The sequence below is a fragment of the Terrapene carolina genome, unplaced genomic scaffold (genome assembly GCF_002925995.2).
Source record: "Terrapene carolina triunguis isolate 2854851 unplaced genomic scaffold, T_m_triunguis-2.0 Scaffold96, whole genome shotgun sequence".
NCBI classification, from domain to species: Eukaryota; Metazoa; Chordata; order Testudines; family Emydidae; genus Terrapene; species Terrapene triunguis.
In genome coordinates, this window is record NW_020664447.1 from 33,384,063 (window position 1) to 33,396,111 (window position 12,049).

The following is a 12,049-nucleotide window of genomic DNA, read 5'->3' on the forward strand; positions in this document are numbered from 1 at the left end:
GGGGGGGGGGCACGGCCGGAGGAACGAGGGGGGGCGCAGCAAGGCAGCCCGCAGCGCAGCCGGAGGAGCCATGGGTGGGGGCGGCACGGCACAGCCGGAGGAGCCATGGGGGGGGGGGGGCGCGGCGCAACGCGGCCAGAGGAGCCAGCCAAGGGGAGGGGGAGCGCGGAGCGGCCGGAGGAAGAGCCAAGGGGGCGTGGCCAGAGGAGGAGCCAAGGGGGGGGCGCCTTTTTAATGTTTGCTCCCCCTGCTCTTAGAACCTGGCTACGCCACTGGTTGACAGTTACAAGTGTTGGGAGAGGTTTACAAAGGCACACAAATAATAATTAGGTACCCAGCTCCCACTGACATTACATTTGTGCCCTTGAAATTTCCCCCCATTATTAACTATACAATTATCCAAACACAGATACAATGCACATAAAGAAGAGAGGAGATCTGGGGACTGTAGCAGACTCTATTTGTAGAGAATAAAGCACTATCTAATTATACATGGAAAGCCATAAGCATGCACCATATCTTCAAAACATTCAGAACCCATCACCTGAGGTAGGAGTGGAGGGCCTTGCGCACATCACTCTATCTGAATGTATATGTTCAAATGAGCGTGCTGCAAACCTCACATTTAGTCTAGTTCTCTGAAATGAGTTGGGTCTTTGTCCAATTCTAGCAGCAAGGTGTTCAGATCATAAAACAACCCCCATGATTAGCTCCCAAGAGTGTAGTTTCAGTGCAGAGACCAAGGATTTATAAAATTAGAGAGATTAACTTTCCCTTTTACCCCAGGAGATGATCCCTCTAGGTCAGGAATTAGATGAAATGTCACAGCAGTGAGGGAGTAGACTGTATTGCCACTGTTCATGCTGCACCTGTGGATGAACAGAAGACTTCTGTTTCTGAGGATGTCAGTCTGGCACTTTTCACTAACACTAAATTCAGACACACAAACACACACTTTAATAATCAAATATAAATATTTTTAAAATATTATTGTAATGGATAGTTTTTAATTTATATACAATGGTTTGCAGCTCATTAGCACATTTATATAACATATTCATTAGTAAGGCGGGGTAGGGTCCCACTGGCATTTCTGCCAATTGGGCTCAGCCCACTCCTTACTTTTTATGATGTGATTAGAAGCAAAAAAGTAGCTTTGTCAATGTGGCATTGTGGGGTTCCATGTTTGTCTTTCAATTACTCCATATCACACATGCTCAGTTTATGGGTAAAAAGACATCTTTCTAACTGACAGGATCACAAACCCAAACTGTTATCTTAATATCTATCTGTGTCATTTTGTCTCCAACAACAATGGTAATAATTCTTTAAGCAAAGCTAAGCTGATGGCAGGGTTGGTGATGTGCAACAACATGGACCAGGAAAGTAACCACCCTTTCTATACTGCCCCAGCATACCTGCACCTGCAATGTTGCATTCAGGTCTGAGAAGCACTAAAATACATAAAAGGTGCAAATTCCAAAGACCAGATTCTCATTACAGTAACTCCTCACTTAACATTGTAGTTATGTTCCTGAAAAATGTGACTTTAAGCGAAACGATGTTAAGCGAATCCAATTTCCCCATAAGAATTAATGTAAATGAGGGGGTTAGGTTCCAGGGAAATTTTTTTCACCAGACAAAAGACTATATTACACTTTCACACACACACACACACACAGTATAAGTTTTAAACAAACAATTTAATAGTGGTACACAGTGATGATGATTGTGAAGCTTGGTTGAGGTGGAGGAGTCAGAGGGTGGGATATTTCCCTTACTGCTAAATGATGAACTAGCAATTGGCTGAGCCCTCAAGGGTTAACTCTCACACTCTACAAGGCAGCAGAAATGGAGGGAGGTATGCGCATTTCCCCTTTAAGTACACTGCCTTGTTAATCAGATCAACTTGCTGAGACCGCAGCTGCTGCAAGCTCCCTCCGTCCTGAGCCCTGGTGTGTCCCCCTTACTCTATGGAAGATGGAGTAAGCGGGGTGCAGGAGCAGGGGGGAGGGGGACACATGACATTAGCCCCCCTCTTCCTTCCCTCCCCCCTGCACAGCAAGCAGGAGTCTCAGGGAGCAGCTCAAAGGCAGAGGGCAGGAGCAGCACATGGCAGTGGGGGGAGGGACAGCTACAACTGCTAGCCTGCTGGGCAGCTGCTGCACAGGGACCTTAGGGGAGCGGGGAGCTGATACAGGGAGCTGATAGGGGGGCTGCTGGTCCACCCTGGTTCCAAGCCCCCACCAGCTAGCTGCAACGGGCTGCTCTTCCTGCAAGCAGTAGACAAAGCAGGCGGCTGCCAAACGACGTTAGAAGGGAGCATTGCACAACTTTAAACGAGCATGTTCCCTAATTGATCAGCAATGTAACAACGAAACAACGTTAACCGGGATGACTTTAAGTGAGGAGTTACTGTACTTTAATGGGAGTTGCAAGTACTGAACACCTCTTCAGATTTAGGCTATGTCTACACTTTACAAGGGCTACAGCAGCACTGCTGAAGCACTGCAGTTATGCCACTGTAGTGCTTAATGTACACGCTTGCTACAGTGATGGAAGAGGGTTTTCCATTGCTGAAGTACATCCACCCCCTCAAGAGGCAGTAGCTAAGTTGATGGAAGAATTCTTCCATCCACCTAGCAGTGTCTATACCAGGGCTTAGGTCAACTTAACTATAGGAGTGTGAATTTTTCACAACCCTAAGCTACATAGGCAGGTTGACCTAAGTTTTAGGTGTAGACCATAACTAGGGCCCTAACAAATTCACAGCAATGAAAAACGCATCATGGACCGTGAAATCTGGTCTCCCCATCGTGGAATCTGGTTTTTTGTGTGCTTTTACCTTATACTATACAGATTTCACAGGGGAGATCAGCATTTCTAAAATTGGGGGGTCCTGACTCAACAGGGAGGTGCAGGGGGGGAGTTGCAAGGTTATTTTAGGGGCATTGCGGTATTGCCACCCTTACTTCTGTGCTGCCTTCAATGCTGGGTGGTCAGAGAGTGGCAGCTGTTGGCCGGGCATGCAGCTCTGAAAGAAACACCCCAGCACAGGGCCGGCTCCAGGCACCAACTTACCAAGCAGGTGCTTGGGGCGGCCACTCCAAGAGGGGCGGCACGTCCAGCTATTCGGCGGCAATTCGGCGGATGGTCCCTCACTCCGGCTCGGAGCAAAGGACCTCCCGCCAAATTGTCGCCGCAGATCGCGATCGTGGCTTTTTTTGGCTGCTTGGGGCGGCCAAAACCCTGGAACCGGTCCTGCCCCAGCAGTAGCAGTGCAGAAGTAAGGATGGCAATACCATACCATGACACCCTTACTTCTGTGCTGCTACCTTCAGATCTGGGTGGCTGGAAAGTGGCGGCTGCTGACTGAGGGCCCAGCTCTGCAGGAAGCAGTGCAGAAGTAAGGGTGGCAATACCATACCATGTCATCCTTACTTTTGCGCTGCTGCTGATGGCGGCTCTCTCTTCAGAGCTGGGATCCCGGCCATCAGCCGCTACTCTCCAGCTGCCCAGCTCTGAAGGCAGCACAGAAGGGTAGCAGTACCGCAACCCCCCCCCCCCCCCCACACACCATAACCTTGTGACCCCCCTACAAAACTCATTTTTGGGTCAGGACCCCTACATTTACAACACTGTGAAATTTCAGATTTAAATAGCTGAAATCATGAAATTTATGATTTTTAAAATCCTATGACCATTAAATTGACTAAAATGGACCGTGAATTTGGTAGGGTCCTAACCATAAAATCAGGCCTTAGTCCCAAGAACAGAGACTAGTTATTTAGAATGGTATACAGAAATATGAGTAATTGGATGAAATTAAGAAAGGGAATATTTAAGATCTGTAAGATATTCAGTGAGATCTGTTAAGCTCTGGAACAGACTCGGAGGAGAGTTGCACATGCCTCATTATTATTTAAAACAAAACCGGAAAAAACAATAAATAAACGTAATAAAGAGAATAATTTGGCAGTGACAGGAAGATGGACTGGATGACCTAACAGGTGTTTTCTAAATGTATATTCCAGGGATCGGCAACCTTTGGCACGCAGCCCGTCAGGGAAATCCGCTGGCGGGCCAGGACAGTTTGTTTACCTGCAGCGTCCGCAGATTCGACCAATCACAGCTCCCACTGGCCGCGGTTCACCATTCCAGGCCAATGGGGGCTGCGGGAAGTGGCAGCCAGCACATCCCTCGGCCCACACTGCTTCCTGCAGCACCCATTGGCCTGGAACAGTGAACCGCGGCCAGTGGGAGCTGCGATTGGCCGAACCTGCAGACGTTGCAGGTAAACAAACCGTCCCGGCCTGCCAGCAGATTTCCCTGATGGGCCGCGTGCCAAAGGTTTACGATCCCTGGTATAATCTATGAATGTATGATACACAACATAATCAAGTTTAAGCTGCTGTAGCTATATTCATTCTGCAGCACTAACAGAAGTGAAAACTTGTTTGTGTCAGTAAAGCTAGTAGATCTGAGTCAAAGTTACCCAGGGAGCAGATACTATGGGCCAGATTATGCTTTTAAGACTCAAGCTTGTGTTGGGGGCAGGCAGTCTGGTGTCAATACTAAGAGGGATTGTACCTTCCCAGTACACAAGGGAATCATAAAAGATGCACCGTCCTAGGTAGGTGTAGCCGGGTTCCTCTCTCTGCTTGGCCAGCTCTATGATCTGGTGTAGGAGCCCCATCTCCTCCATACCCTCTTTGGGGCTATTGCACCCATGGGGATATAGGAAAGGAGCAGATTCTTTGCACTCCTGAATGCATGGAGGCAAGTGGAAGAGAAGTGAAAACTTACTGTGACATTCACGTAGGCACCCATGCAAGGGCCAAGGACAATCTGGTCCTATATATGGAGCGAGAAGGAGATTTTGATGTAGTCGCTTTTCAGGCCATAACCACACATTAACAGCATTAAATAGTTCAGTTGCATGTTACATAAGTGCAGTCCATAGCATCTAAATTTCCTGTATATTCTATCACACCTACATTTCAAGGGCAGCACAGTTACACAGAGTTAGCAGGGCATGTTCCAACTGCTGACAGAGAGAGTTTAAAATAACAGAACGTATTATGTAATCCTCTTGTGACTATTTGTGACAGAAGTGAGCATCTTAACTTTCTGTTTCCAGGGAAAATGTAGCAGAGTATAAAACAGAAAACAATTTGCAGGCTTCAGGTATGAATTAAATGTTTTAATATTTATTCCCCTCTCCATCCCCACCAACTGTGTTCTTACACTATTTCCTACAATGAGTGTGCACAGGAGAGGCTGAAACTTGAGTAGCTGGGAGTCCCTACAGCCAGGATTTCTATACCATGGCCTATGGTGATTTCTGCTGGGAGAAGCTAGGACTGGAGCACCTAAGGGTTCCCCATAGTCAGGATACTTAGACCATGCCATATACAGTGTCTCGTGCAGAGTGAAGTTGGGTATCTAGTCACTGGGAACTTCCTGACACCCTGGACTTCTACATCCTTCCCAATAATGCCTCCTTCTGGAAGAATCTGGCACCTGGACAATAAGTCTTTACTCCTGTAAAACTCCCTGCGTTAATATTTTCTCCTATATTTTCAGTGGATAAGTGGTGCTGTCTTTGCCTGCCAAATGGTAACAAGACACTAAGAGCAGATTTAATACATTCTTGAACTCCACCACCCCATGGCTGAATTTGCGGTGTGCGCATCCTGCATACTAGTAAAGCAGAGATCTGAACCAGAGTTTTTGTGACCCTCCCCATGAACTTCCTCCTCCAGCCAAGCCACAGAAATTGGAATGAGTGGAAGTCACTCTTGGAATATTTTATGCTGTTACTCTGTCCACCTCTTTCTACTTGGCTTATTGGTTATGGGCCACTCCTTTTCCTACCTGCTATGTGGTGATCTTGCAATGGCTCACCTGGCATGGATGGCTCTCGGGATCCTATTGTGTTTCATTATGCACCCACATTTAATTTTTTTTAATTATAATAATCTCAAAACATTGTCTGCCTGCACAAATCTGTTTTTCCTTCACCCACTTAATGTGTTAGTTCCTGTCCATTCATCTGGCTGGCTAAGAGTCTTGCTGCATGTGTCTGTTTGCCCGTGGTTATGTACAGTATGTGAATCTTTGTGACTGTCTCATCTATGATTCTCTTTCCTCCATCTCCCACAATAGCCATTCAAGCCCACTTGGGGCAAGGACTATGGGCAGATGTGAATCAGCACATATTCAGCACACTATCTCAATCCTTCCACCATATATACATATACAATATTTACATTTCTCCAGCATTAACATTTATGTGAAAAGTATTAAATTAAAAGGGGTCTGGGATTACCCTTTCTTAGAAATTGTTTAATTTCAGTGCAATTTCCCACATTTTAGAAGATTTTAAGACAATCACACATAAATTGTGCAGAAAATGTTAACTTTGACATAAATTGTGCAGCAAATAGAATTCAGTCCTTGAATATTGGGTCTATAGTAAACTATATTCTGATAAGATACCATATCTAAGGCTAAGATTTTGTCATGGATATATTTAGTAAAAGTTACAGACAGGTCATGGGCAATAAAGAAAAATTTCATGGAAGCCCGTGACCTGTCTGTGACTTTTACTAAAAATATCCATGATAAAATGGGAAGGGACTGGGCAGCTGAACCCATGGAGCCTCAGAGCTCCAGGGTCCCTCTTCCCTTCCCAGCAGAGGGGAGCTTCAGGGTCCCCCTCCACCCTCCCCAGCAGCAGGGAGCTGCAGGAATCCCCCTACCCTCCGTGGTGGCCGGGGGCTGCAGGGGTCCGCCTGCCCCCTGCAGTGGAGAGGAGCTGTGGGGTTCCCCCTGCCCCACCATGGTGGTGGGGACCTGCGGGGATCCCCCTGCCACCACCGCGGTGGGGAGCTGCAGGGGTCCCCCTGCCTCACCATGGTGGCGGGGAGCTGCGGGGTCCCCCTGCCCTGTGGCAGTGGCCGGGGAGCTGTGGTGGTCCCTCTGCCCCATGGCGATGGTGGGGAGCTGCCAGGGTCCCCCTGCCCCATAGCGGTGGCAGGGTAACTGCGGGGGTCTTCCCTGCCGACACAGCTGACGGGGAGCTGCGGGGATCCCTCTGTCCCCGGAAGCATCGGGGAGCTGCGGGGTACCTACTCTGCCCAGGGCAGCTGGGAGCTTGGGGGCCCACTGCCTCAAGCAGCGGGGGTACCTCACAGCTCCCTGCCGCTATGGGAAGCAGCGGGACTCTGCAGGTCCCAGCCACCAGGGCAGAAGTCACGGATTATGTGACCTCCAGGACAAAATTGTAGCCTTAACCATACCTAACAAACATGTACCAAAGCCACCAGAACCAAAATACCTTTGCATATCTCCCCATCTCACACACACGCAACCATTAAAGCCTTCAGAAAAACAGTACCGATGTTAAGTATCAGAGGGGTAGCCGTGTTAGTCTGAATCTGTAAAAAGCAACAGAGGGTCCTGTGGCACCTTTGAGACTAACAGAAGTATTGGGAGCATAAGCTTTCGAAGTGAGGTTCTTACCCACGAAAGCTTATGATCCCAATACTTCTGTTAGTCTTAAAGGTGCCCTAGTACCAATGTTGCACACACAAAAGCATCAATGTTGCAAAAAGCCATGAAAAACCAAAGCAGATTTTATTTTGAAACAACGGGTTCCCAGGTCCACCTGCCTCTTCACTACCAGATTTTCTGAGCATCCCTCCTCGACAGTCATGTCTCCATTTCCTGATATATAAACCCAATCATTTATATGTATTTTGTGGTAGTGTTTTTTGCATAAACTTTTTATAAACTATAAAGAATGACTGACTTTATCTCCCCTGGTTCTTCCCTTTCTCTTCTTTCACATCATTGTTTTTCCTCCTGTGTCTAATTGCTTCTTTTCCTCAGTAATTTACAGTTTTTCAGCTTTCTCTCTAATTAACATTTCCTTTCCCCCTTTCCCTCTCTAAATCTTTTATCCTTTCATATTCTTTCTCTTCCCTTCTATATTCTTTCAATCCCCCATCATGTTTCCTCCTCCAAACGTGTTTTTCCTTCTGTGTTGCCCTTGCCCTCTCTTCCATTTTCCCTTCTTCTTTTCTTCCTTCCTTGCTTCTCTCTCATTTCATTTGTTCTGTGATTCTTCCATCTCTCCTTCCGAAGGCCACTCTCAGGCAGAGGAAGTGTCTCCTCATCCCGAGCCAGCTGTGGCCTGCAAACTGTGCACATTTCTCAATTACTGGTCAGTTTTTAGCAGGAACAGAAATCATCTTCAAACCCTGCCTAACAACTGAAAAATGTGACAGCACCCTGCAGGTGGTGTCAACTGGTGTCAGGTATGCACAGACTTTTTACATCTCTCAGCTGTTCCACAGAGAATGAACCTCACTTACTTCTGGTGTGAGGTTAACAGCTGAGAAGTGGCTTGTGGGAATGAGTGAGGGGTAATAGGTGTAGGGACACCCTACTATGGAACACAAAGCACTGATTCTGGTAAACTCAATGCTGTGACCTCTTAAGAGGTGGTGACGAAAAGAGAAATGTCATAGCCCTGAATTGTGTGTGTGCATATCTTTATGTGTGATCTCTCTCTCTTTCTCTCTCTCTTTTGATTCCCTGCTTTCCTGGGCTTTATTTTCCTCGTGCTCATGCTGTTTCTTTACAGGAAATCAAAAGAGTGGCAGTAAATCCGGAGTAATCTGTTGCAAGTAGTCAAAGGGGCTTATCAACAAGAAAGAATTGAAAAAAACAAAGCAAAGCAGTCTGAAGATGCGATACAACTGGAGCAGGAAAGAGAGAGAAGAAAAATTACCCTAGATACATCAAAACTGTCTCCTACTTTTTAATATTATGAAATTAAACATTGTTGAAACACTAACACTATCTCTTTATTTTTCTAATCCAATATGAACAACCAAAGAGATATTAGTTTTGGTCCCTGGCAGTGGGCTCTAGATTCCCAGTGAAATATATGAGACCATTTTTCTCATAATATATGAAATGGCCATTTTAATTTTAAATACTTATGCCAAAATATAGGTCACATTTTTATGTGATGAAATGTGCTTCTTGTCAGAGCAACTTTCAGAGGGTTGTAGTGAGACAAATGATGGCAGAATATAGAATACTCCTTTAATCAGTAGAAACATTGCATTCCTATTGGATTTTGCACAGGACATGCCTGCTGTGCTACTGAACATATCAGGCAAGTTGAGGTAGAACTCATCTGCTTTATGTACTGTTGTCCCTTTTGATCTGAGTAGCTAAGTCCGATTTCGGGGCCCTGAGGATGTTCCAGTTGGAAGTAGAAATTGATGGAGTTTGGTATTTTCTTTTATTCAGTTTTGTTTATTTACAAAGAATGTACAAAGTCCTGTGTCTCTGAACACAGAAAGAATCAAGAACAGAAGGAGCAGTTTCTTGGATTACACCCCAAGTGTCTTTAGCCAACAGACCCAAAATGCTCTCTCTCGCTTTTTCCAGGGTCATACTGTGCTCCGTGGCTACTCTTAGGCTTTCTTGTTTTTTTCCTTTGCCTCTCTCTGTTCTCGTCTGTGTCCTCAGTTTCTGCGTGTTCTCTCTCTCTCATACACACACACACCTACCCAAAACACTATTTAGCCCAAAAGCGCCAGGACTCTCTCACACACACTTTTTGTGTTAGGTAAGGCTTATGTTTACAGCTGTGTTATTTGAAGGGTGAGTTCACACCTACCAACCTCAAAGGGATTTTAACCCAGCCTATAACAAGTTTTCATCCAGCTCATACCAGTACCAATATTCCATTGTTAGCAGGATGGCAGAGAGCTGTAATAGTGAAGGGATCCCTCCAGCAACACGGTGCTCATTCTCTCTAGGTCAAGCCTTTAATTCAATATTGACTCAAGGAGAAGAGTGCCATTGACTGAATCATAAACACCATTTCTTACAGCACCTAATGGTTACCAGGATATGTCCCATTAATGTAATAAACAGGCCGGCACCACTAAGTATGTGCTATCTAACAGACTTATACTTCAAGATATGAGTGGATGTTCATGCTACAATCTCTCCACTCATTTGAAAATCTAATGGATATTGCCCTGTTTTAAAACCCACAATGGACCTGCTCCAGCTTACCTCATGGCCCTTCATTCTCTACTTCCCATCCTCCTTCCTATGCTTGTCTATCAGCCACCAGCTCTCTCCCACATCCTACAATCTCACTGGGTTCAAGAGCCTTCACTGCAGCACCTGCCATTTGAAACAGCCTTCTTGTATATCTCCAGCTCAACAATTCTCCATCTCTTTAAATCTCATCTGAAAGCTATAATGGGCTGTTGTCAGCATAAAACTCATAAAATAATACCTCTGTTCTTTAAAATTGGAAGATTTTTAAACTCAAATTTACTTTATACCTTTGGCACTGCTTGTTTCATGTTTGCATTTCACTCAACTTAGAAAGTAAAATTAGACTGGATAGTAAAACTTCCTGGTACTCATGCATCAGCACAATTCACAACTCTGCAGGCAAGTGTTTAATTGCAACAACTTTCAACTTAACAAAAATATATATATATTCTCATTAAGTGTTGTAAAATCATTATTTCTTTACAAATGGATTAAAGGGCTCCATGTAGTACTTGAAGATGTGCTCACTGGATGGAGCATCACTTTGGGGTCTACCACAACTACAGCTCTGACCGATGGGGTTAAAGCAGAAACTTTTCCTATGATCAGGCTATTCCTTAATCTTGTTTCTTCAATAATAGGATTGCCTGAACCTTTCTCTGAAACATCTGCTGCTGGCCTGTGACAAGTTGGCTGGCCCCTTTAAGGGGAAATGGAGCCTCAGGCCCATCTGTGACAAGATCAGCTCACCTCCTCAAGTGGGTAATAATAAATGAGGTAGTGAAGTCATGTGATTAATTGAGGCTAGGCCTGGAGAGGTAAAGGCGGATGGGACAGGCACCTGGAGTAGTCCCTGGGACTGGAGAAGCTTGAATGGGGGGCTAATATTCCAATTAGGAGGCTTGAGAGTTCTAGGAATGCCAGAAGATTAGGAAACTGCAGGCAGCTATGGGGACCAAGATTGGATTGTGAGGTAAGTAGAAGGGTCATTTTCATTATAATCCAGCTCTGGGAAGGAAAACTAGGAGCTTCTGATTTCATGGGAGAGACTGGACTGACCCAAGCTCTGAAAAAGGAGGGCTGGGGACCCTGGCTCAAGGAGAGTGAGGCACGTGAATGGGAGCCAGGGGCTGAAGCAAAGAGAAGCGAGACAGCAAAGAAGGCATGGTAGGCCCTGCATCTCCTCCAACTGCTCAGTGAGCAGGAAGAGAGAGGCCCCCCAGGGAGAAGAGGATGAGTCCAGCTGGAGTCTGAGCAGACGAGACTTTATTTTTTTAGTTCATTTGGACTTTCCAGGCATTCAAGAAGGGATAGGTGCCCTGAGGAGCTCACAGTCTAGCCAGTGTGGTGTTAGCAAGTCAACTGTTGGTGCTGTGGTGACAAGGATTTGCAAGGCAGTTATAGATGTGGTTTGCCCATGGGTGTTGAAATTTGTTAATGTTCCTGAAATAGTAGCTGGTTTTGAGAGAAAAGGGTTCCTGAACAGTGCTGGGGCTATCAATGATTAATACGTGCCTGTTGTTTGCTCCTTTCAAGATGCATATGAATATGACAACCAGAAAAATGCTACTAGCTCATTATACAAGCCTGGGCTAATCATTGCAGGAAGTTCATAAACATCAATGTGGCCTGTGTTGACAGGGTGCATGATGTCAGGGTACTCCAGAAATCTGGTGTTTACCTATTTCGAGGAGGAGGGATTCTCTCCCAATAATATGGATATCAAAGGGGTGTTTGTGCCCACTTGTTGTTATAGGGGACTTAAGTTGATTCTCAATGACCCTGTCTCATGAAGCCATAACCTGATTTCAGAGCACCTGAAAAAAGGAGGACAGTGGTGGTATGTGCATTTGGCCAACTGAAAGCAAGACGATGCTGCCACAAATCTCTTAGGATGCCAGTATGCCCAATGCCATTCATGTTAGAGGGGTGTGCTGTGCACTGCACAACA

The 12,049-nt window shown here is 45.8% G+C and overlaps 1 protein-coding gene across 1 annotated transcript in view; it reads left to right on the forward strand.

The window, feature by feature from the left end:
- FAM71D (family with sequence similarity 71 member D) overlaps positions 1 to 8,806 on the forward strand; it is a 19,776-nt gene extending 10,970 nt beyond the window's left edge. The window contains exons 5-6 of the mRNA XM_024198601.1: positions 5,141 to 5,187; positions 8,654 to 8,806. Of these exons, the coding sequence (XP_024054369.1) occupies positions 5,141 to 5,187; positions 8,654 to 8,700 (94 nt within the window). The 3' untranslated portion in view covers positions 8,701 to 8,806. The remainder of the gene's footprint in view (positions 1 to 5,140; positions 5,188 to 8,653) is intronic.
- The last annotated feature ends 3,243 nt before the right edge of the window (positions 8,807 to 12,049 follow it).